The sequence below is a fragment of the Aplysia californica genome, unplaced genomic scaffold (assembly GCF_000002075.1).
Source record: "Aplysia californica isolate F4 #8 unplaced genomic scaffold, AplCal3.0 scaffold00386, whole genome shotgun sequence".
Lineage (NCBI taxonomy): Eukaryota > Metazoa > Mollusca > Gastropoda > Aplysiida > Aplysiidae > Aplysia > Aplysia californica.
The window spans coordinates 127581-152796 of NW_004797656.1; the positions used below are offsets into that span (position 1 = coordinate 127581).

Below are 25216 nucleotides of genomic sequence, written 5' to 3' on the forward strand. Positions count from 1 at the left end.
ATTCACACACATACACACACACACACACACACACGCATACACACACATACACACACACATACACACACAAACACATACACACACATACAGACACACGCATACACACACATACACACACACGCATACACACACATACACACACAAACACACACCTTCCCCAGTTTCCAGTTCCAGCCGGTAAAGCGAAGCTCCCCCTAGCTTTTAACGACTTGTGCTTTCCTCTCTCTCTCTCTCTCTCTCTCTCTCTCTCTCTCTCTCTATTTCATTTGTAACTCTGTGTTCAGTAACCTCACTGCGGTTGGTACAAATGAATTTCTCTATATATATCTGTCTGTTTTTGCTTTTTTTGGAAATGTATCGTTTACTGCTGGTCGATAGTTGAAATACCGATGTGAGTGGGTGGCTATGATCACTTAGCATTATTTCCGACTTTTTTTAGAACGTTTGTCTTGTGCAAATATTCAAAGTTACTTAGGTCTCTACCAATTGTTGTTGATGCCTTTCTTATCAACTTAAAAATTTTTTATATTGTGCTACCTTCCCAAATTGCTACCATAGCAAGTGATACTAAAATTTATCAAAGTTTCAAAGTAAAGTACAATCCAGCCAATAGATCTTCGATCTAGGTCTACTTTGTACTTTAAAAATACTAAATTAATTTATAAAATTGTAATGTAGTAAGCCTAAGCCTAAGTGTTATGCCTACCACTACACCAGTCTACACATGCGACTAAACGTAGAACGACGCAAACTATTTTTCGGTATTTTTCTTGTGTGACATCAGACCAGCATACCTCTCCGATCTCGTGACTACATGATCTAAACATAGCGAACTGCATGGCACCAAAGATCGTTTATACCTTCCATGGCACGACGTTTGGTACGATGTTTTTCCAGGATACGTAATGTGATAATTATGATGCAGTGTTCCAACAATGCTGCTGCTCATCTCTTCTACGCATTGTTTATCGGGCCCGGGTGGAGGGAGGGTAATCTCCGGGCGTCTTTATAACAATTTTAGCAACCATCCCACGATGGCCTTTTAGTCAGCTGGATTCAGACTCAAACTCAAACCATGTCTGGTGTGCCAGAGCTGTTCTTCAGCAAAAAGTGACGTCCACAATTGCAAACTTGTTCAAAATGTCTCTCTGCAATAATTTTTAATTTCTCTCATTTTTAAAATAGTTTTTGTTTAAATGTTAATTATTTTTCACAGGTTCAAGGCACAAATGACAGCAGTATTGTCAGCAAATGCTCAACAGCTGCTTGTGGGTATTATAAGGACCCTTTCTTGCATCACTTTGTGTCAAAGATCAGCAGACGAGCTCCATTAATTCACAGGTTAGTCGCTGAACTCTGATCCATAGCAATGGCGTAGAGTCTGTCTTTAAAAATGTTATATAAGTGTTATTTTCCCTTAATTCTGTAATTTTTGTTTTCACTGATCTCTTTAAAAATGTTTGCAAGAAGGATTTCAGGCCTCTTTTAGTACTGTTTTTATAATGTGCCATTTCTGTTTCTTGAAATAATCTCATATTATGCATTGTGTCGAAAAGGGAAAACATGTACAATAAGCATATTTACATGTGTATATTAAGTGATTATGCTTGTGCTTTATATTCAATTGTACTGGATGTTTTATGAAATCTTGATTCAAAATTGAAAGTTTTAACAAAGTGCTTTTTTTTCAGGGGATACTATATTAGAGCTGTAGCCTTTGACAGGATTATGAAAAATTTCCTAACTCAGCACAGAGGATTTAAAAAACAGGTGAGTTTAACTGGATAATGATTCCTCTTCTTGAACATTGCACATGCCTGTTCTGTATGTCATGTCCCAAGCCCAATATAATAGAACCTAGAAGAGAAAAAGATTCCTCTATACCTTATCTTTTTTTACTTTGAAAAATAGTCTGTGTTAATTACAAGATATTGAATTTTTTAGCACTCCTGTTTATAAGTTTAGACAATATTTTCAAAAGGAGTCAAAATTCTCTTGCCTTAATAGTTCATATTTTATTTCAGATCATCTCTCTTGGTTGTGGATTTGATTCTTCATATTTCCGATTGAAAACTGCTGATCTGCTTGAGAATACAGATTTTTATGAGGTAAGTATGAACTAACAGAAAATTATCTTTGATAACGCCTATGAGGTGCATGATATGCCTTTGAGAGTTTATTAGAATAACATCATTGCAAGGCAGGATTAACCACATCATCATCTACATCATTGCCTTTCTCACCCTTGATCAGGATATAGGCCTCAAACAAACTTTCCACCTTTCCCTGTCCTGGGCTAGCCGCTTAATGTTATACCATGTCTTTCCATTTTTCTGTACAAGATCAATTTCTGTATGGTGCAAACATTCCACGACGCAGTCAGGAGAGACTTGTTCGACAGAGAAGGTTTCAGGTCTGAAGAGTCATTTCGGCTTTGTCTGCTGTCCTTCATTGTTCCTGCTGATGCAGAAGCTCCTTTGTGTCCAAAGATGGAAAAATTTTTAATGTACTACATAGAGCTGCTGGAAATATCTGGTTGATGGGAAAAAAACATTTCTCATACAGGATTTTAATTTTAATGCCCTTATCCATTGGCTGTAATAGGTTACATATTTCAAGCTGGATTCATGGTTCAGGTCTTGGGCTATGTGAGTGCAGCCCGAGTACCAATAGTAATGACTGGTAAATGAAATAATTTTCACATCATTTTCTGACTTGCTTAATTGATGTGATTTAAGATTTGTGAAATTAAATTTGATTGTTTTTGTCCTCTGATTTTAGATTGATTTTCCTGATCTGGTGAGACGCAAGCGCCTCCTCATTGAAAACACAGAGGCTTTGAACAGCTTGATTGAGAAAGTTGAAGGAAAGCCATTGTCTCCCCATTTAGGTATGCAGATTATATTCTTTTATTATTATCTTTTCTAAATGTAAGTGAGCCATGACTCTTTCTTATGTTTAATTTTCTCAGTTCTTTTTCATTACTTGATAAAAAAATAAAGAATCCTAGAAATCTTAGTTGAATAAGGTAATGGACATTAAACAATTGAAATTGCTCAGGTTACAATATACGAGTTGAGAGTTTGTTTGAAGTGTATTTTTAAATGCTGTTTGTAGTACAGTAATGAAGTGTCATATGCTACCAATTTGCTAAATCTCTTAGTTTTTTTGTTGGGAAAAGAGACTGATAACGAGTTTTCTTGTCTCAACAGAGGTAGTAATCTCTCATTTTAAGTTTGGCTGGTCTCTAAAGCTTCCCAGAAAAAGAATTATATTCATAGATAATCATAATAGGCCACAACTTGAAATGTACCCCAAGTGTAAAGTTTGAGCTATTTCCTTTTTATGATAGGATATATTTTTGTATTATGCCTGTATTTGAAAGGTGGCTTTTTTTCAGCCAAACTTTCATTTTGGTTCTGAAAATTGTTGTACTTTCAGAGTTAAGCTGTGTGGGCTATCATCTTCTTGGGATTGATTTGACTCAACTGAACACATTGGAAGCTGCATTAAAGATGTGTGGCCTTAACTTCGAACATCCAACTTTTCTCTTCTCTGAGTGTGTGATGACCTACATGACTCGTAGATGGTGAGTTAAATGTAGGATTTTAATCTAATCATCATTACTGTGATATCAGTCTGTCAGCCTCTAAATTGAGACAATTTCATGGACATTTACATAATGGTAGCATCTCCATTTCTTGGGAAAAATATTTGGAAATACGGAGGTTTCAAGGTTCCAAAAGAGGATAGCATTTGTATTGCCTTACATGACATAAATGAAAAAGGGCAGACTACAAGTTTTGTTCTACATTTTGTCAAACTACTATTTCTTGCTTCCGTTTTTGTTTCCCTTAGCCTCACATTTCTTTTTTTTTTTTTTAAAGTTTTTTTTCTTTGTCTTCATTAAATTTCTTGATTTCCATGCTTGTTCCCTATTTGGTACAGGATGAATCATTTTAAAAGTAGAGCTTTTTATTCTTGCTCTTCTGTCACCTTCTTTGAATTATTGATAAGTTAGGCATGCGCCAGTATTAATGACATTTTGTCTTATTATTTTGCTTCTATTATCATTTCTATTTTGCCTTCAGAGAGAGCGTGCTGCATTAGCTCAGTTGTTATCATGCTGGACTATGAAGCTGATGACCCTGTTTTGAATCCCAGACTGGGTGTTCTGGAACTCAGGTCATTTTGTGGAGTTTTCAAGGCTCTCAATCTATTTGGCTCTGTCCTATCGGAGATGCACGTTAAATTTGGATATTCTACCTCTTAAAAATAACCTAATAGTGTTGATAAGGTCATTAAACCCATACACTTACTTACTTTTTTCCTTTAGAGAGATTTACTGAAATGGTATTTGTTTGTTGTTTCTTCACATTAAAATGGTATTCTTTTGCAGCTCAACAGAACTGGTGAAGTGGGCTGCGGAGACATTTGAAAATGCAGTTTTTGCAATGTATGAGCAAGTAAGTTTGTTTTTTATTTTGCTATCATTTATTTTTTTATATTGAAGCCATTCGTAAAAGGAAATTATGGCTCTGAGGATTGACCGAAATGTGAATGTTAAATGTTGGATTTATAGAGTCAAAATATTTGAAAGTTTTAAAAAATAGTAATATATAAACAGACTATCAATTAAATATGTTTGTAGAGTTTAAAATTCCGTGTATTACTTTTCTGAAACACCGTATTGCCATTAAATTTCTGATGAGAGCTTCTATGTTTTCTTTGTGCGCTATTTCTTAAAGCTGCAATTGAAGATAGTGGTATTTTTATTATCGCTGGTAATGCTGTTTACCATGAAAATGGTGAAGAACATAATTACCCCTTTGTTTTAAAAGAAAATACTCATAAGTCCTTCTCCTACCCTAACTTTTCCCTCCTTTTCCCTAAAACATACTTGCCTTCTTTTGGCATCTTTAGATATTTTCTTTTCCTCTTTGTCTGTGAGATTTTAGGTTGCAGATCGATCAGTGCATTTGGTAAATTGTCATTGCTCTGTAAAAGATGTACTAAATTCTCCGAGTAGAAGCGAACAAGTCACTATCTTTTGCCTGCAAACACACTATCTAAATAGGATTGTCAAGGATACCCCACCGGACTGCCCGTTGTGTGACTACCAGGGTGAAACAGTATCACACCATCTCTTTACCTGCCCTGCACTTACCGATCTGCATAGCACCTACCTACCTGCCTCCCCAGATATTGGAAATACTTTACACAGCGACAAAACACAGCTGATAAAAAAATCTGTAAATTCTTTGCTATATTGACAGGCTGAAGGGCTAGAACCCAGATGGCTGCTGGATAGTAAAAGTAAAGTAAAATGTCATTGCTCTGTCAGAAATGATTTCAAATTCTATGCTGTGTTCTGTATTAATGCAAAAATGTATGTATCTTGTTTTGTTTTTGTTTTTCTCTCAGATCAACCCAGATGATGCTTTTGGCCTTTTTATGTAAGTACACACGGGTGATTATATGTAAAAGCTTTGCTGTTTTATTTTCTGTTCTCACCTAATTTTGTAAAACTAAATCTGTAATTAAAATGCCTCTGCTAGATTTTACTCTTATTCAGATTTGTAAATATTGTGTTGATCTGAACTACATACTGTCTTTGAAGAGATATTTTTCAACAGCAATGAGTTGTTCAATAATTGACCTTGTAATGAAATGCAGTGTTCTTTTGTTTATTTGGTTTTTGATTCTTACAGTGGTTACGCTTGTGAGTAGATATATTTCCTTGCACATGAAATGGGATCTGTGTATGCAGCCATTTTTTTTTAAGGGCTTTTGTATCAGAGGATACAAGGCTTTGGTAAATCAGAGGCTGTTCTTTCTGAGGAAACTTAGGTCTTTCAATCTGAATCCATCCATCCTTCAGATATTCTACACCACCACCATAGAAACTTTGATAAATTTTGGTATCACTTGCTATTGTAGCAATTTGGGAAGGCAGCACATTATAAAAATAAACAAGAAGATAAGAAAGGCATCAAGAACAATTGGTAGGGCCTAAGTAACTTTGAATATCTGCACAAGACAAAAGTTGTAAAAAAGGCGGAAATAATGCTTAGTGACCATAGCCACCCACTGACATCGGAATTTCAATTATCGACCCGCAGTAAACGATACATTTCCAAAAAAGCAAGAACAGACAGATATAGAAATTCATTTGTACCAACTGCAGTGAGGTTACTGAACACACAGTGCTACAAATGAAATAGAGAGAGAGAGAGAGAGAATGTTTTACGGAGCAGCTTGTCCCAGCACGTGAGACATGTATTTACTTGGCCTAATGTCTTGTCTTGTTGTGCGTTTGCGTGAGTGCACCTTTAGGTCTAACTTTTGTAACGTCTACTGCCATTGATAACGACCAAAACAAATTTCTCCCTGCGAGATGAATAAAGATTGTCATTGTATTCACTTTCACTCTTCTTTGCTCCAGGCAAAATCACTTTCATTCCATTGGTTCTCCACTGAAGTGTATCAACTCTTTTCCATCTTTGGATGCACAAGTCAAGCGTTTTCATAATACAGTAAGTGGTAATGAGGATTTTATTATTTTTCATATTGATTAATGAAAATATGAAGAACAGAATGACACAGCCAGTGCAAGACCAATTTAAAAGAGTTTTCCACTCCAGAGTGAAGAACTGGAACATCAGTTTCTGCCCGTACACAAACATATTCCTAAACCGAAATATCCCCCCCTCTCCTTTGTTCTTCTGTGCCTACTCGAGAAGACAAAAACAACCATACACGTACAAAAGAGCATCCCTGGCATGAGTAGGAAGGACTGACAGACCTGCCTTTAGAGAGGAGCTCTTGTATCTGAGCACTTTGACAAATGCTTGTCTCAGAATAGACCATAACTGCCTGAAACGCCATCTGTCCACAAAAATTTAGAATCGGCAACTCCAAGCACTGTCCATGTGGAGCTGACAGCGGAATAGTAAATTGAATACTTCATGCATGCACAATTTTTGAATCACTTAAAAAGGGAAGTATTGGCCCACCTTTGGCAAGGAGCTTCAAAAACTCTACAGGAGCCTGGAGGACCTGCAGCAATTTGCATACTTCGCACTAAAGACTTTGATTTCCATTTGGAGAGGAATGATAAAAAGAAGAAGATTAATGAAAGTGAAAGTTAGCTGGGTTAAGTTTATTCTTTAATTGTATATGGTATAATATATTAGTAGTTAATGATCTAATCATGTACATAATTTTATTTGTCAGTGATTTTGTCATCAGACCCCTTTCTATAGCTTCATTTGAATCAAATTGTTTTGATTTGGGAACTTCTGAGAATTAGGTACGTTAGTGTAAAAAAGACTAACTTGGAGCTAAGCTTGCCCGTCACAATGAAGTCTTAACCTTTAGTAGGCTTAGATTGCTAAATTGTTGAAGTAAAGGAAGTGATCTCTACTACTGCAACAGTACTTATTGGTGATGGCAACACCAAAATATTTCATTAAAAAAATTAACCATTGCCTTTCTGGTTTTTCAGCAGAAGTATATTTGAATTAAGGATATTGATTTTGTAATAGTATGTTTTAACGAATTCCAAGACTTTATTTCTAGAAATGTATGCAATGACTGCTGTAGTAAAACTTATGCCTCCCAAATGTCTTTATCTTTCTTTTCTTTGTGACAGGGCTGGGCTTGGTGTGAAGCTCTTGATATGAACACGTTTTATTATCAGTGCATTCCTTCTGAGGAACAGCAGCGGATTGAGAGTCTGGAGGCTTTTGATGAATACGAAGAACTCAACTTAAAGTATTCCCATTATTTCATTCTGACAGCATCTACCAGCAAACAGAGTACCAGTCTTATTTCAGAGGATGTGACTGTGCAATGTAAGAACCTTTTTCAAATGTATTATCAGAATAGAATTTTCATCCAGTGCCCCAAAGTTTAATTTAATTCTATGGAAAAATAAGGGGAGGTTTGTACTGACATTCTGTAAATATTGTAGTCTATTTGTTTATAATGTATAAACCTGTTTTGTTGTCGTGGTCTGTTTGTTTTTTCTTTTGGGGGGTGGGGGGAGGGGGAGGGGGCAGTTGAACAGAACTATTCTTCTGATGTGGCACATTTGTATGTCATGGTGGACTGCTGTTCAAACTTAAAAAGTTAAAAAAATAGTATGAATTTCTTTTACACACCTATCAACACAGTCTAAATCATTTAGGAGGCTGGCTCCAGACCTGCCTGTCTGGCTTAACCAGGGATGAGAAGGATATACAATTCCAGCAGAAAGACTGAGGTACTTGATAAAATTTCTCTCCGCTTGGGAATGGAGCCCAGGTCTTCTGTGTACAAGGAGTGTACAACAAGGAGGGCCTATCTGCTTCACCACAAACGCCAGTCTGTCTTAACTGGAGGGTTTTTTCGGATTTGTGTATATTTTTTTTGGTTTTTTGTTTGTCTTTTTTTTTGGGGGGGGGGGGTGTTTGTTTGCTTTATTACTGAACATTACATTTTGGTGTAAATATTTGTTAACTTTCATTATATGAATACATTTTTCTCATTATGTGCTCTCATAGATCCGAGCTTTTCACAACCAATCAGCGATGCTTTCACCTTGACACTAGCCCCGTCAGAGCATCAATCTGTGCGAAGGTTTGGTCATTCTACGGCGCTGGTGAATGGACGTTATGCTATCACCACTGGAGGATTTGGAGAAATAGACGGACGGCACCAGAGGTTGGCAGAAATCACCATCACTGATGTAGACACTTTGATGTCCTATCATGTCCTTACTTCATCACCCGATGTCCAGTGTAAGTTGACCAGAATATATCATACTATAGAAACTTAATGACATGCACTGTTTGTTAATAAAGTATGTTTTACTTCAAATTTCCTAACACTATGACTGGACCGTAGATAGATGTTATGAGTGCATTCAACAAACAAGGCAAAACTTGTTTATAATGCCAACTATCTATAAGTTGCTTTTGAACTTTAGCAGGTTTGAAATGCAATTTTGCTTTACACATTTTGCCATTTGAAATGTATGTACGTGTACAATGTTCGTGTACCTTTTTGGTTTTTTGGTGGTAATAGTACTTTAACTCACTTCAGATGATTCCCGCAACAGTTGCGTGATCCCCGCTGCAATGATTCCCGAAATCCTGCGTGATCAACTTTGGAATGTTGTTTTTTTTCGCTATACAAACCACGCACGCATCGCATGATCCATCTCGTGCCCTTGTTTGGCCAGTCCTGAGCTACTTAGACTTAGTTTCATATCTCTGTGGCCAATAGTTTTAAAGTAATTGAAGATGAAGGACCGTTTCCCCAACTGGGGTTGAACTGACTGGAACTCGCGCTATGTTTTTTCGATACAACTGATAGTAATTTGACAGTCGTGTCGAAGTAACGGTCGAAGAAGTCGCATGAACAAGAATCATATAATTTCACGTTTTACTAGTTCTGGTGACTCAGAATATGATGTGTCTGATAGTTAGGACCCTGGATATGTTCCCGAACATGGCCCGAGTCGTAGTTTTAGGGCTAGATCTAGCACTAGTACTGGTTTACTGGTTCTGTTGTTAGCGCAACGAAATCACAACTTCGTGCCCTGCTTCTGTCTCATGTAATTCAGTGCATGGGTCTGAATCAACGCTCAGCCCAGTTTTTGTATTTTCACCAAACACTCACACATGCATACAAATCAAAACAGAACACTTTGAACTTTTATTTTTGTGGTTGTTGCGAATTTCATTCTATCTGTCACGTCTCTGGAAATTTTTCAGAAAATCAAAGTCATGCCAATTTTGTAAAAATCATAGGAATTAAAGTATTAAACTTAGTCAACTTTAGTTGTTTGTATTAGATTAAACTTGAATGTAACTTTACTGTGTCAAAAAATAATTACAATAGGGTAATTCTGAGAGTTGTTTTGGTGTTTTGAAATACTCCCAAAAACGTCAGTCTTCAGCGCTTGTGACTGGTGAAAGGGCCCAGTTGTCAGTGAGTTTAAAAATTCATGTGAAAGAATTATTCTTAATATAATGTTCTTTGATGTGTCAGTTGTGAATTATTTACAGAGAAGACTCAAGAAATGTTTATTGATTCCAGTCAATTTCAGTTGTAGCCAGTTTTACTTTGGTGATAGGTTTATTGGCTTCTTCCTGTTTGGGTCAGAGAACCAAGCTTTGTGAATTTTCAGTTTAAAATTCTAATCAATATTATGACGATTATTTTCATTGTTCCACTTTCAGATTCCCGTATGCATCATGTATCTGCGTCGCTCAGAGATGGCACAGTGTATCTTGTTGGAGGACGACAATCTCCATATTTTATGTGCAGTCAGATTTTGAAACTTCGCCTACACATCAGCTGTGATCAGCCAAATATCTCTTGTGGCGAGAGCCAGAACTTTGAGAGAGCTCCACAAGAAAGTGAAGAGAGAGAAATTCATTCAAGGAATGGACTGCAGAATATGAACTCTGAGGAAAGTCATGTGGCTGAGAGCAAACATTGTTCAAAAAGTGAAGAAAATTATTCTGAAAAGCCTCACGCAGACAGCTGTGCAACTGTTGCAGATAGTGCCATTGATCTTTCCAAAGACATCTGTGATTTGAAGATTTGTGATTCAAACGTTAGCGCAGAGATCAATTCTAGACTGGGTGGCAGTGTGGGGGATGGTGGTCCGGGTGCCTCCAATATTTCCAGTCAGTTTCGTCAGTGCTGGGACTTTGACCTCGGTCAGCTGGAGGTTGATGTTGTTTCTCAGACTGGTGACCTTCCCCAGGAGAGATGGCGACATGGTCTTGTGACTGTTGACTCTCATGGTGAGTGTTTATACACTTTGTACAATTGATTTCTTAAAACAGGAATCAACCCTATAGGGTGTAATGTTAGCCACCAAGTTTAAGGACTTTTGGATACTGGCTTGCTTTTCATTCTGGTCACACTTTACACTGTCTTTGCTTTACAATTTACAGGATTATTGTTTAGAATTCCTTTCGATGTTTTGAATATTATTTTTATCATTTTATATTTATGTTCATAACAATAGGTCACTTTTAGCCCCACATTGTTCCCATGATCAATGTGTCTTGTGACACTTAAAGTCAACAGAAATAGCTTTCCTTGAGGAGGGAGGGATGTTAGCTGTACTTAGTAATGAGATGGTTTCATCACTTCCATAGCTAAGCAGTTTCTTTGACTTTTATTTGATGCATTCAGTCTATAGTTGAAAGGCGTACTTCCAGACTTGAAATATTAACGTTAATTAAATAGTGCCTTGTTTTTTATTCCCTTGCTGAATAATCAAGCTTGAAAAAATGCCAAGTCCAGATGTGCTGTAAGATTTCTAAATCTGCACCCAAGACCTAAAGGCTATGCTACTGACGACCCTATTCTTTGGATGAATAAACTGTCTTCAATACCTCACTTTTCTTGACTGAGATGTATGTTAGGCCCATATTATCTTCATTTTTACAGCTTATGGTTTTGTGAAAAGCACAAGTTCCATTTTAATCAGCTGTGTAATTTGTTTCTTCTTTTTTAAATTATATAAATAGACGCTTTAGCTACCTATGGTAAAAGGACCATACATTGTAGCATTGTTTCCTGTAGACTTATTTATTTCTATTTTCTGATTTTTTTATGTCTAGGTTCCCATAAATGGGAATTTTTGTGTGGAATACAGGCCTAAAAATGATGGTTCTAATTTATTGACAGTCCTGAGTTTGATAAAGTAATTCCTGAAATTTGTTTGAAATCTGCCTAGTCACAGTCTCAAGTCTATTTTTGCATTGTATGTTTCAGGTAAGGAGAAATTATTTTTGTATGGAGGCAAGACAAAAAGTGGAGGAGTTCTGGACGACTGCTTTCTCTTTGATCCTGATTCTGCTGAGTGGCACAAGGTGAGTGTTTTTTGGTCCATTTGTCTGTCTTCTAATATGTTCTCGTTCTTCTTCTTTCTCGTTCTCGTCTTCTAATATGTGACTTCACCTTTGAGCAGGGGTGCAAAAAATGTCACTTTTTTCTTCTCATTTTCAAATGTTATGTCTCTTTTAGACACTTGTTCATTTTTTTAGCTTCAAAAGTGTTTTAAAGTTAATGAGGAATATCATGTCCAGCTAATGCTGTCCAGTTTTATTGTGCTGTCTTTTAAGTTTTACAGTGAATAGTGTCTCTTGTACAGTCCTGAGTTTGACCAGAGTGTCAACTTTGCTGGGGTTCCTGGGGTTCCTTTACTCACCTCCTTCATCTCTTGGTCTGCTCACCTCTCACCTGTACCCATCGTTTTCTTTCTTTTTCTTTGCCCCTTACTCCTGAAGACTCTGTGGGTGGTTGGCGGGTGCTCTGGTGTAGTTTGCGTCTTCTGTCCTATCGAACATCTATGGTCTTTATCTCCCCTTCTTCTTTTTTATGTTTGTTACTCTCTTGTAACACCTCTAATCTTCTGGGGCTCATATGACCTTATGCAGTTGCAATCGCCGTAAAACCTCTACTAAAACTAAAAACCTCTATAATCTTGAGCTCTTATATGACCTTATTGTGTTGCAAGTGCCGTAAAACACTTACTAAAACTAAAAGAAGACTTCCTTAGATCCCTCATACCCTACTTTGTTTCCCCATAATGTTTTCCCTCCTCTCCACACATCAGCTGACAGCTTTATAGCTGTGCCTTGCAGTCTCTTCACACTTTAATTAAATCAGATGTCTCTGGTGGAGGCTTACTTCTGTGCCATCAACCGCATTGTTAGATAAATTTGTGTTACCCGTTTTGGGTGGGTGGTTGGCGGGTGCTCTGATGTGGTTTGCTCCTTTTTTCTTATCAAACATCTATCATCCTGATCTCTCCTCCTTTTTTTTTTTCTATTTGTTACTCTTTTGTAACACCTCTAATATTCGGCACTAATATTACCTTATTGTGTTGCAAGTGCCGTAAAACTTACTAAAACTAAACTAAAAACCCATTTTGGGAGAAAAAAAATTCCAGTGAAGCAGTACATCATTTACCTCGCTGTCACAGGTATTTCCCATGTTTAATTCTGACTATTAATTGCATAGATAGCTTTAAATTAGTTTATGTTCCTCCAGAGGAATGGACACATGATTTCTCTCCATGTACGGGTTTCTTAAAATAGACTTTCAATTCTTGTCTGTGCAATTGCAATGATTGCAATGTTGCATTTTTTATTTTTTTATTATGCCTGTCTCCTAGAAAGCAATACAAGTCTCTTTCCCTTATCCCCCACCCTTAATTGCTCAGTTAATCTTTCTTGATTCTAGCTCCTTGTTTTCTTTGACTGAGATAGTCACCCTTATTTTTGTGGCTTTTGTAACTTTATTTTAAAGAGAAATGGCTTAAAATTATGTTTTGCCAAGTTTGATGACATGATGTAAGAGAAACAGTAGTTAGAGGTCTTGGGATAGATATTTTTTATTTACAGAAAATAAAAATTAAGTGCCATCAATTATCATATCACAAAACTTTTAAAAATCCATTCTGAGCTTAATATATATAATTAATACATATATATGTATATACATTTATTTGGCTTTACTCTGCAATAAAGTTATCCTGTTGACGTTCAGTAATTTCAAAGGTCATTTGACAACATAACATCACTTCCCGAGTTATAACCTGAGTCTATATTACACAACATAGTCATTGAGATATATGTATAATGTACAAAGAAAAGTAGCCATTCCTTCTAAAGACCAAAAAATGATTACTGTTCCTTGCTGAAGCAATTGGAACTACATCTGATGCTGTTACTGTTAAAAAGAAAACAACCTTTTTTTGTTTGTAGTAGAGAGCATCTCACCTGGCCATTTCGTAATTCAGATATCTTTGAAAGATCTATATTGGTATAATGTCATCAGTTTGAAGAGAAAGACCTCCGAAGATCTATATTGATATGACGTAATCAGTTGGAAGAGAGAGACCTCCGAAATAACATGTTAATGATCTTCCTGTATCATGAAAAAGTATTGGGCACTGAATACAACATTCCAAATAAAATAACAGTAGATACTATGAATTGCTCTTCCGTTGTCGTGCCACGCTAAAGGTCTTACGGACAGTTCAGATGGCATAATAATACGTCTTCTGTTTTCCCCATTTGAAGGTATACTCTAATGGGAAACTTTCATAATCTACATTCATTTGGGGGGGGGGTAGTTTATTTTGAAAACATTGCCTTTAACTTCAGTCTGAGGGACGATCCTACAAATGCGGAGTGGTTTATGTTATAAAGAGTAAATGAGCGAGTTGGACTTGCTTGTGCTCCACATTAAAAGACAAAGTGGAAGTTCAGCTGAACCAGCTTGAGCAAGCATTGTCCCACGGGCCCTTGCGTGTCGTCACCCGTTTAAGCGAGGTCGTCGCTGTGCACGGACATCTTTCTCCTCTTGACCCAGAAGGCGAGTTTGACAATGAACAGCGCTTTGCACTCCTGCCGGAACTTTGGGCTGCAGAAGCCGTAGACGAACGAATTGACGGCCGTGTTGAAGAAGCAGGAGCGGACGAATATGTTGTAGAGGATCAGACCAGCCATGCTCAGATTCTCCACGAAGGTTTTGTTTAGAGCCTGGAGATGAATGAAAAAAAGAAGGGGGGGGGGGGGGGCGAAAATGTTTATTTGAACAAAGAGAAGTACATTGACATGGTCATGTAGTGCAGGGGGGAAAGATTAAGATCATCGACAAACAGGAGCATCAATGGAGAAATAAAAGAAGCAGGGCCTACCAGTGTCGGCCTCTAACCACTGGAACGATGATGAAGATTCCTACAATTATGTTACAGGGGTGAAGTGTCCCGACAGTGACTTTTTTCTGGTTGGTGGATACCTGGTTAGTGATGTTTATTTTGGCGGACAGTGAGTGCCGTATTTTGTGTGGTCTTCTCCGTTTGCTTCTTTCTAGGGTTTCTATTTTGTTTCTTTGGAAATAACTTTTGGTCGATTGCTGTGAAGTATAAAAACACCACACTCTCTTTGTTTTAACTTTAAGGAGAAAAAAAACATTGAAATTCCGTGTACTTTATCAAACGAGATGTTGAAATGGAATGAAGACTTCAGTCTTAGAGAAGATCCTACTGCAGCTGAATCTTTCTTATTATTACGAGCGAAATAGGTAGCTGGACTTAAACTCCACGTTCATGGGTTGAGAGGGTGAACGAAATGTTCCAGAGAGTGGGGTTAGTGAGGAACACCGAACCCACCTGCATAACCTTGAGCAGCAGGTGAGGTAGGAAACTGGCCACGAACACGATGGTGATGAAGAAGAGCATGAGCGTGGTCTTGCGCGTGCGCGCGTCGCCGGACTGGGTGCGCCGCCGAAAGCGTCCGAGCACCGAGGACTTGCGAGACAGGCGAGGTGCTGACGTCACGCTGGTCGGGCTGCCGGGCAGGGAGCTGTGTGGTGGTTGGTGGAGGGGGGAGGGTAGGAGGGAGGGAGGGGAGTTGGGGTGGGTTTGGGAGGGAGGGAGGGGGGGGGGGAATGGTCGGGGCGATGAGAGATGGGCACAATGAAATAGAGGATGAACAAACCATCTGTACTTTTAAAAAATAATAATAATAAATAAGGAGCAATAAAAGGTTGAGACTGAATAATCAATCAACTGGTTCTTTAGATTTAAAATAAATGAGAAATAAATCAATGCAGTCTACAGCAATTTCTAAAAATTCGAATAGCTTGTTGCACCCTCAGCTTACTACAGCACTACCACAAAGCCGTTGGCCAACGGGGTTTTGTCCGTGAGTTGTGGACAATAAAACTTAAAGAAGCTTTTACTGCACCAACGCAATACAGTTAATCTTGAGTCATGCTTCTTTTACCTCCATTGTCCTCAACATTATAATGGGGCATTATAAACGGCCTACCCCAAGATCTATTTATCGGATATATGCTGAAAGGGTTAAAAGGATAAAGGTGAAGTAAAGTAGGGTTAGCAATATCAACAAGGGGTAGAGATGGGTCGCCTTTGCGTCGACCCGCAGTGAACTGTAATACCTAGTGCCCATTGGCAAGATCGCTTCGCTATGGTCGGCGGGGCTAGCCAGATATTCCTCCATGGAGGAAGAAACTCTACCATCGTGACACAATCCGATCGGAACCGACAGTTACCTTCAAGAACAAAGGCGTTTGTTTTCAAGCACGCGAGTGGGGCGATCTGTTTTAGGCATTTATTACCCAGTGCCCATTGGCACGATCGGTTGGGTTCGGATCGGTTCTGTTTGCTAGCCAGATTGAGGGCGCAAAGCCACTATCGTGGCACAAACCGGTCACCCACCTCATCACCTCAAGAACAAACGCGTTTGTTTTCAGGCGAAGAGTCGGGCGATCGGTTTAACCGACCCTCCAAATGGGCACTCCGTATAACCGAAACGAGCCGATCTTCCATTGGGTCAAAAACTCACTGTCCGCCGGCTGAGATGGAGGAGGGCAGGTCCGGCTCGGCCTTGATCTCATGCTGTAGTAGCGAAGAGTCCTTGGCGCCGTCGGAGATGGAATGCTCCGCTTCTTCGCCGTACGCTGTGCCCGCCTGCCTTGCCGTGGTGTTTCCGCCTCCGTTGCTGCCCAGCTCCGTTCTGATCATGCTGCCGCGTCGGTTCTTCATGCTGCTGCGAAACTGCATTTGTCGGAGCACCTGGTGGTTGAAAAATGAATGAAGTCATTGAGTGTGTTTGCATCCCTTGACCAATGTTTGCCAACTTTTCTTTCTTTTTTAATTAGAAAAATGTAATTAATTTTTGGTTCATTTTCATTTTTTTTTTCTTTGGTTCAAATTTAAATAGCCAGCACTCACTTTTTCCACAATTGATCTTTAAGGGGATAAAAACTTCACACCGCTGACCTTTGTGTATTTCCAAGCGAGGCATTAAATAACACCTGTCACCACCCGGAGAACCCCACCGCCCCCCAAAATTACCAATTCGTCCACTAGTGGGAGATGTCGCCCAGGTTGGCAAGCACTGCCCTAGATTAAGGAATGCTATCGGTTTAACACTTGAATATCGGTCTCAGAAAAACACATAATATCTAGACTTTTGTAACGTGTTGTATATCAGGTGGTGCCTCGTCTTTGTTGGTAAGAGAGCGCCACTGACAGATTCTACTTTTCGTCTACTACCCCCCGTTGTTTCGGTCAGTATGTTTAATTTTTTTTTAAATCAATTCTAAATGTCCGTAATTCTGTCAATGTACTTCTCTTTACTCAAACATAAACATTTAAAAAAAACAAAAAAACGTATCCATCTTTTTTCCTTTTCCTGTCACCAATGTGGCCGACTGCAAAAACTTTGAGAACTTTAACGTACTTTTAATGTACATTTAATGCGTGTATACATACTACATGTATTTCTTTTCTCTAGCTCCTCTTGGACAAATGTTAGGACTTTGTAATGTACATCTGTGTGTCTAGTCAGACACCTGTGAGGCACTATGACGAAAACCCTAATTGAAATTTTAAGAATATACATCGGTATACATGTAAATGAAGTTGCTTTGTAAACAGTACCCATTGGTGGGGTGGGTTTGGTCGCCGGGGGCTAGCCAGATTTTCCACTATGGGGGGGGGGGGGGGCGGGGGCAATAGCTATCATCCTGGCAGAAACCGACAAAACCGATGATGACCTTCAAAAACAAACGCGTTTGTTATTGTTTAAAAGGCCGCGAGTCGGGCGATCGTTTTGAGGCAGGGGTCAGTGTGCACCGAAGCCGCCAGAAACTGATTCCAACCGATAAATAAATACCGCAGACCAACCGCCCCAACTGATCGCCCTACACGCGGCCTTGAAAACAAACACATATGTTATTGCAGGTCGTCAATCGGTTTTGTCGGTTTTACCCATCCCGTGGACGACAATCTGGCGAGCCTGAACCGAGCCGAACTGAAGATTCCAATGGGCACCGCCTATGTGTTACATGTACCTGCCGCCCGATAAGCGCGTAGAGGACGATCATAGTGAGGAAGGCGGCGAGGAAGAGGAGGCACAGCACGACGTTGTAGGCGATGGGGAGCGCGTGTCCCTGGTACTGCTGGCTTGTGGAGCACTCGCTGCCGTAGAAGCTCTCGTTGTGCGAGGGGGGGAGGGGCGTGGCCACGCGTGCCACACCGTACACCACGGGCGCCGGCACGGAGAAGGCGATGGCCAGGAGGCAGGCGAACAGGACGCGTCGCCAGGCTGCAGAAGAAGGGGGGGGGGGAGGGTGGTGGTCATTTATTGACTTGGGGAGGAAGGGGTTTATGTATTGGTGAGGGGGAAAGAGTTTTTGTTTTGGTGTGTGAATGAGTTTATGTATTGAATTGATGAAAAGGGGTGGGGGTGGTGGGAAGGATGGAGTTTATGTATTGGTTTGGGAAGGGGAGTAGTTTATGTATTTGTGTGGGGAAGAATTTTCTGTATTGGTATGGAGAAAAAAGGTGTTTATTTTGGCATGGACAGAAAGGCGTTTATGTATTTATATGGGAAGAGAGGAGTTCATTTAATTGGTATGAGAAGGGTGGAGTTTATTTATTATTATAAAGGACGTGTCACCAGACTGGATGAGAAGGAAGGTGTTCGTTTATTAACAAGAGAAAAAAAAGGCGGGGGGGGGGGTGTTATTTAGTAGAAAACAAGGCATTAATTTATTTGAAACTGAAACTACGAGTTTTTACCCTCCAAAGCACGCGCACAATCAAACTCATACACACATACAAACACAAACACACACACAAACTAACACACACTCACACATATACACAAACACACACTCACACATATATACTCACACCCACACACACGCGCGCGCACGAACACCCACACACAGCATGTTGCCGCACACACACACACACTGACCGTCGGCGGCAGTAAGCTGGTTTCTCATGGGCCGACAGATGCGATGGTAGCGGTCCACGGCCACCACCAGCAGGATGAATCCTGAGGCTATCAGCGTCATCGTGGTCGCCAGCCGGAAACCTTTGCACAGTGTGTCGCTGCTGAAGCTGGAGTGGGGGGAAATCGGGGAAGAAATTGTTAATTTTTACAATCCTAGGTATCTTTCTAAAGTTTTCAGTCCACGACGTCAGGGCTGTGCCCCTGCTCTAATGGTTTCACTGGGAAACAACTGGGAGACTGTAAAGATAGAACTAGGTAAATGTTATAAGATAAGATTAAGATTAATTGATCTTTGTTTTCCAGAAGCCGGCACATCGCTTTGGTATTTCACACACACACCCCCTCCCCCCGTCACTCACACTCACACTCACACACACACACACACACACACACACACACACACACACACACACACACACACACATCCTCTCACTTTCACACAATTTGCATGTTTTGAAAGGCGAGCTGCCTTCTAAGGGCACCCTGGCATGACCTGCAGGAACCGCAGTCTCGATTAAACCAGCTAGGATGTTGTGTTTTTACTTTGGGGCCGAATAAGGATAAGTACATCTACAAAGTGCCAGTATCTTTAGTTGTGTGAGAGAAAAGCAAGCTGAAAAGTAAATAAGAGATATTAAAACGTCATAGGGAATTCCCAATGGTACTCCCTAACCACCCACAATACATGTATGATACCACTCTTCTGATCAGCAAGATGTGGCACGTTTTTGAAAAGGGGGTCTTACTGGATCTTCTTAATAAGTGTCTTGAAAAAGATGTGTCAATTGCAGCCGCAGTGTTGGGAAGATTTGATTTAGTTATTTGTTAAATAAAATTCAACAGCAAAACGTATGTACCATTTCTTGTAAAACTTACTGATGAGGAGGATGTGCGTAGAAGAATGATTCATTCATGACAACAGCGACAACGTTAACAAGAGGAGAGCAAAAGTACAGAGGGATGAGATCAGGGAAGAGAATGAGGAGGAAGAGCATCAGCAGTAGAAGAAGAAGAAGAAGAAGAAGAAGAAGAAGAACAACAACAACAACAACAACAACAACAACAACAACAACAACAACAACAACAACAACAACAACAACGGGTGGAGGAGGAGGAGGTAACAGAATGAAGGGAAATGTGACGAAAAAAGGTAGAAAAATAGAAACGTATGTTATGAAGAATCTGTATCGTCACCAAAAAGAACTCCCCTGAAGCACATCATGTACGACTGAGACTCCAGGCACCAATGACGTCCTCCCCCACCCACCCTTCCCCTCACCTCACCTGTAGGCGTATCTCAGGTCCAGGATCTCTCCCGGGATGCTGACGGCGCAAGTGAGGAGGTCCAGCCCCGCCAGCGCCAAGATGGCCGAGCGGGTGGAGCTGGGGTGGAACTTGAGCAGGTAGATGTAGAAGACGAGGCTGTTGCCCACGGCGCCACACACCATGATGACGCCCAGCACCAGGATGGCCGGAAGGAGCGTCAGTGCGCGTGCGTCGCTCAGCTCGGCGAGGTACTCGTCTAGGCTCTCGTACTCGTACCCAGTGATGTCGTTACTGATGTTGGGGGCGGCTGGTCGTGGTAGAGGTGATGATGGTCCGTTGGTTAGAAGTTGGGATATCATGGCGGTAGGATGTGCGTCTACAACAAGTGTCTGGCTGATCTGAGAACCGTTGAAAATGACCTTTGAGAGGAAGGGAAAAGCGCATTGACCATTTTTTTTAAAAGGGACATGCAGTATTCTTCTTCTTCTTCTTCTTCTTCTTCTTCTCCTCCTCCTCCTCCCCTCCTCCCCTCCTCCCTCCTCTTCTTTTTCTCCCCACTCCTCCTCCTCCTCTTCCTTGTCCTCGTCCTCCTCTACCTCTTCTTGTTCTTGTTCTTCTTCTTGTTCTTGTTCTTCTTCTTCTTCTTCTTCTTCTTCTTCTTCTTCTTCTTCTTCTTCTTCTTCTAAGATTAAAGATGATTTTAACGTTAGAATTCGTGACACAGAATTCATTGATCAATGGCGACGAAAGGGCTTCATGTTAGACCGCTTGGGACATGTACATGTTGGATTTGGACGTACTTGAATCACCCAATAGGAAATACGAGAACAGTCCATGGCTAATACTACTGATTTTTCCCCGGAATTATATGACCTAAGAACTTAATATGTCGGTGTATCAAGGTGGCACTTGGGTCTTTAAAGGGGGTCCCGGTTCGACTCGAAATTATGGCATTTGAGATGTAGGCACTTATTTTTAGCTTCCTCAGCCACTCCTGCAACTATTTTATCGCTTAAGAAACCCCCCAAACCGTTTTCCCCCCTTACCGGGCATGTTTGTCACCACCATTTCCTCATAAAATCAATATTTTATTTTTCTTTATCGGCCATTTTCTCAAAACGTGACTTTTCTCTATGCTTTTTCGAATAACTCCACCATTTTTCGTCCAATCTTCATGACATTTTCACAGAATGAAGAGAAGATGTAATACTAAAAATGTGTGTGTTGAATTTTTGATGGATTGTTTTTTTTTGGGGGGGCGGTGTTTTGAGTGTGGATTTTCACGGATTTGTTGTAAAATTGAATGCTACCTGAGTAAAAAAAATTCATTAAAAATTTTCTAATTCGTTTAGGAAAAAACAACAGACAAATTGTTAGATCTAATGTTCGTTAACACGCATGCAAAAAAAATAAATCAATTTCCATATAGGCAATAAGCGTGGTATTCATTATGTAAGACATGTCAACAAAGTCCAATATGGCCGCCGTATCCATGGAAACGAAACTTTTTTCTCTAATTTGATTGCGGATTTTAAGATTCCTTTCTATGCTTGTTATATGTGTGAAATGTGGTAAAATTTAGTCCAGTAATAAGCGAGATAGCCTTCTGGTGTACCCCCCCCCCCCCCTTTAACTTTATCATTCATGCTTCCATAGCTTGAATACCGCTTGCCGCGTATCATGTAAATGTATAAGATTTTTTTTTATCCGAAACGAAACGGTGGCTTAATATGATGAGCTTTCAAATGTAACGTACATGCGTGTGAAGTACCGAAGACATTCATAGATAGTATCACAGTTATAAGGAACCTCAAACATGTTTCCATTGGAAAGAACTATGAAATTGTATTCCTTTTAAACATTACATTGATACTTACTGATGGTAGAATTCCCTCTATAGTCATAGCAGATGCACTGACTTGTTCGCGATGATCAGACTTGGTGGTCAAAAATCTAAGCCTTTCTGTTGCTTTTTATGGGTATAGACCTCTAGTTTTGAAGGAAATGAAATAGTCACGTGCGTATGTTCTATCATCAATGGCACCATAAATTGAATGCTGAAGATAATACGATCGATTCAAATGAAAGCTTTTCTCGTCAATAACCCTTTTTGTTGCAGTCGCATTCTCTTCTTGATTTAGGAATGAACTCTAACAGAAATGAAACGTTGTTCATTACAGTGTTGTTGGGTTTTTTTCTTCACTGTTTTCGGGTGTCCTCTCTGTAAAAATAATAAATATTTTCGAATGTCCGCTTTACTTTGAAGGTGTTTATATATTATTATGCTGAATTTTCGTGATGGATTTTATTTACACAGTTATTCGGGTTTTTAAAGCACTGAATGCATGTCTCATCATACCTCACTTTTCAGAAAGCTTAAAAAGCACCTTGATTGAACGTTCCGTTTTTTAAATAAACTATATTGATTTAAACACGCTCGTCAATTAATGGCAAAACGTTTGAGGTATAGGTGTTGTCTCCACACATAATATGCTGGCAGTCGCTGCCCGACTTCCGTGGCTCTTTTCTTTCCTCTCCAAGTCTCGAGTACGCTGTGTCAGTGCACTCACTCTATGGACTTTGGACATCCAAGTCCTCCTTGTTTCTCGACCGCTTTCTTTTCCCCTCGTTGTTGTGCTCCCTCTGTTGAACTTGAACTCTGTCTGTCTCTTCACTAGCCTTGCTGGCTGTGCCTTTGCTCGCGTCATTCACCAATTTGCTTCACCAGAAAGTGAGCTGCCTCTCTCGAGTTTGTGGGGCAGTTCAGGGATGCAGGTTACGTGCAACTTAGCCTCTTAAAGCTATACGCTTACTGTTTTGGCGTTGGCATTGCTGCACTTTCTTTTGGTTAAGATTAATGGTATATGCGGGTTCTGGCCATTTGCTGCAAGTTAAACACCGGACTCACGCACTGAGGCCATTTGCAGTTTAGCCCGACCACTGAAGTTTACATGTTTGGCACCAAGCAACACACTAAGATAAGATACATCTTTATTGTCTAGATCCTGGCACATTGGTTTGGTGTTTCACCACGTGTACACACACACACACACACACACACACACACACACACGCACACGCACACACACGCACACACACACACACACTCACACACACGCACGCGCGCGCACACATACACGTGCACACACACGTAGGCTTACGATCACATGCATAATATAAATGAGTGGCAATATAAACAATAATAATCTTAAGATACACACTCAATGTTGTTCTGATGCATGCTCTACTCTAAGGTCGTAAGTATACTGAAACAAGATAGTTAAGATAGAAGCATGTTGATAGATAATGGTAAAAATGACCTATATCTTTCTTTGTTACAGATCAGAAGCCCAGGTCTTTTACTTCTTACTGGTGTTTTTATTTGAGGGAACAAGGGATGTTTGTTGTCTAAAAAGATGGAATTAATTTCTTTTAGTGCAAGCTGTTATGTACAATTCATCCAAGTTGGGGAATGTAGATGTTGAAATTTTACATGCTTTCCGTATTAATCGATTTAATTTTTCTTTATCGTGTTGAGGCGAAATGCATGTACTGTATACACGAATAGCTTTAGGACTTTATAAATTTTATACGAGTGCGGGTGAAATCAGCCATATTAACTAAAGGCTAAATTCTTCAACAATTAAACGTTTTTTACGCAGGTGCGCAAGCCTTAACCTATTCTTTCCAAAAGGTGGTCTAGAAAAAATATTTTTATAGCGTCTCGATTGGTCAACAATTAAGATCCCTTTGAAGCTGTACTATCATTAAGATAAGACTGGTATTAAATTGATCCTCCCTTTTTTTAGTTGCGTGTTACCTGCATGACAACCATCCTGTGTGCTTTGCGTTTGGGCTGCGTTTTTCGCTGAACACCCCGCTGCGGTCCTCCCCAGGAAAGGAGACAAAATGCACTCAAGTTTGAGAGACGATTTCCTCTGGCCAATCTAGTCGCACCTCCTCCCCGCCCACTTTTTCAGTGGTTGTGCAATTGTTATTATTATAATTATTATCATTATTATTATTATTATTATTATTTTATCATCATCATCATCCATTATTATTTTTATTGTTATTATAATGCTTTTGTTGTTGTTGTTGTTACCATTATTGTTATTAGTATTATCATTATTTGCATTTACTGCTTCAGCACTTGTCTGACCTTATTGTGTTGCAAGTGCCATAAAAGTCTTACTAAAACGAAAAAAGTATTTACTGCGAGTGCGAATGAACCTTAATACCAAGATATTAGAAAGGCTATTACTATTGTCTTTGGACACATCCTGTGCCTCTCGGCTTGTTTTTGTAAGTATTTTACGGCGACCCAACCACATAAGGTCATATATGAGCGGCCGGGACACATTAAACATTTTCAGTTTGGGAAAAATTAGTTCTGAATTTTGCCCGGGTAACGGCCTAAGCCAACTCTTATTGATTTTGGACCACCAAGGGATCTTTAACGAGCGCTACTTGCCACGGGTCCTCCGAGATTTTTCACCCTTCTCTCAGAAGGCTAGGTGTTAGATCTTATCTGCCCTAAGATCAGAGGTGTGGCTGAAAGTCAGCAGTTAGAAGGAGCCAAGCAGTAGCAGTACTGTCCCCGTGGTTTTATGGAGAAAAAAAATCTGAAATTATGCTAACTGAGCCCAAAAATGTGAAATTATGCGATTCTATTAATTTTAACAAAGAATGATAAAGGAAAATAATCAGAAATATGCAAAAAATGGTCAAATTTTGCTAAATTTTGCGGGGTGCATAAAACCACGGGGACTGGCAGTAGAAAGGCTGCAGAAAGAGTCAGGATCACCAGAAAATGGAAACGAAAGCAGACGACAGGGCATGGTTAGAAAGCAGGAAAGGGGACAATTTTAGAGAAGAAAATTTTCCATCGTTGTCGGGTTTCGAACCCAGGACCCATTGAATGAGAGGCGTACACCGTACCTCTTGACCACGAGAGCCTCCCACGGGCTGGTTTACAGAGGGAATGAAAGTGTGACTTTCTTCTCATTGTTTCTTCAAAGTCGCCTTGTGACTTCTTGTACGTAAAATACAAAGACTCTCCCTCTCTCTCTCTCTCTCTCTCTCTCTCTATATAT

At 39.8% G+C, this 25216-nt stretch overlaps 2 protein-coding genes across 5 annotated transcripts in view; one reads left to right on the forward strand and one right to left on the reverse strand.

Annotated features, from left to right (window-relative positions):
- LOC101845412 (tRNA wybutosine-synthesizing protein 4) overlaps positions 1–25216 on the forward strand; it is a 43789-nt gene that overhangs the window by 4367 nt on the left and 14206 nt on the right. The window contains exons 2-13 of the mRNA XM_005103675.3: positions 1217–1341; positions 1692–1770; positions 2025–2108; positions 2782–2890; positions 3442–3589; positions 4400–4466; positions 5425–5456; positions 6446–6536; positions 7655–7856; positions 8547–8783; positions 10230–10802; positions 11785–11882. Of these exons, the coding sequence (XP_005103732.1) occupies positions 1217–1341; positions 1692–1770; positions 2025–2108; positions 2782–2890; positions 3442–3589; positions 4400–4466; positions 5425–5456; positions 6446–6536; positions 7655–7856; positions 8547–8783; positions 10230–10802; positions 11785–11882 (1845 nt within the window). The remainder of the gene's footprint in view (positions 1–1216; positions 1342–1691; positions 1771–2024; positions 2109–2781; positions 2891–3441; positions 3590–4399; positions 4467–5424; positions 5457–6445; positions 6537–7654; positions 7857–8546; positions 8784–10229; positions 10803–11784; positions 11883–25216) is intronic.
- On the reverse strand, positions 13384–22858 carry LOC101864318 (gastrin/cholecystokinin type B receptor). Of its 4 annotated transcripts, none has more exons than XM_005103671.3 (7): positions 22691–22858; positions 20139–20518; positions 18816–18961; positions 17905–18158; positions 16392–16621; positions 15194–15386; positions 13384–14561 (listed from the first exon to the last, which is right to left on the reverse strand). In XM_005103671.3, exons 1-7 carry the CDS (start codon positions 22826–22828, stop codon positions 14343–14345), a joined length of 1560 nt encoding a protein of 519 aa, XP_005103728.1. In that variant the 5' UTR covers positions 22829–22858; the 3' UTR covers positions 13384–14342. The 4 variants fall into 4 exon arrangements, with proteins under 4 accessions (XP_005103728.1, XP_005103727.1, XP_005103731.1 ...); XM_005103670.3 differs by having other exon boundaries at positions 20139–20539; XM_005103674.3 differs by having other exon boundaries at positions 21998–22816.

Bases quoted from the DNA above. Each gene is read 5' to 3' on its own strand.
- LOC101864318 (XM_005103670.3), bottom strand. From the start codon at position 22,828: ATGACGCGAGCAAAGGCACAGCCAGCAAGGCTAGTGAAGAGACAGACA. The intron at 20,540-22,690 runs GTGAGTGCACTG...TTCCTCTCAAAG, and splicing joins GGATGTCCAAAGTCCATAGA to GTCATTTTCAACGGTTCTCA. The intron at 16,622-17,904 runs GTACATGTAACA...TTCAACCACCAG, and splicing joins ACGCGCTTATCGGGCGGCAG to GTGCTCCGACAAATGCAGTT.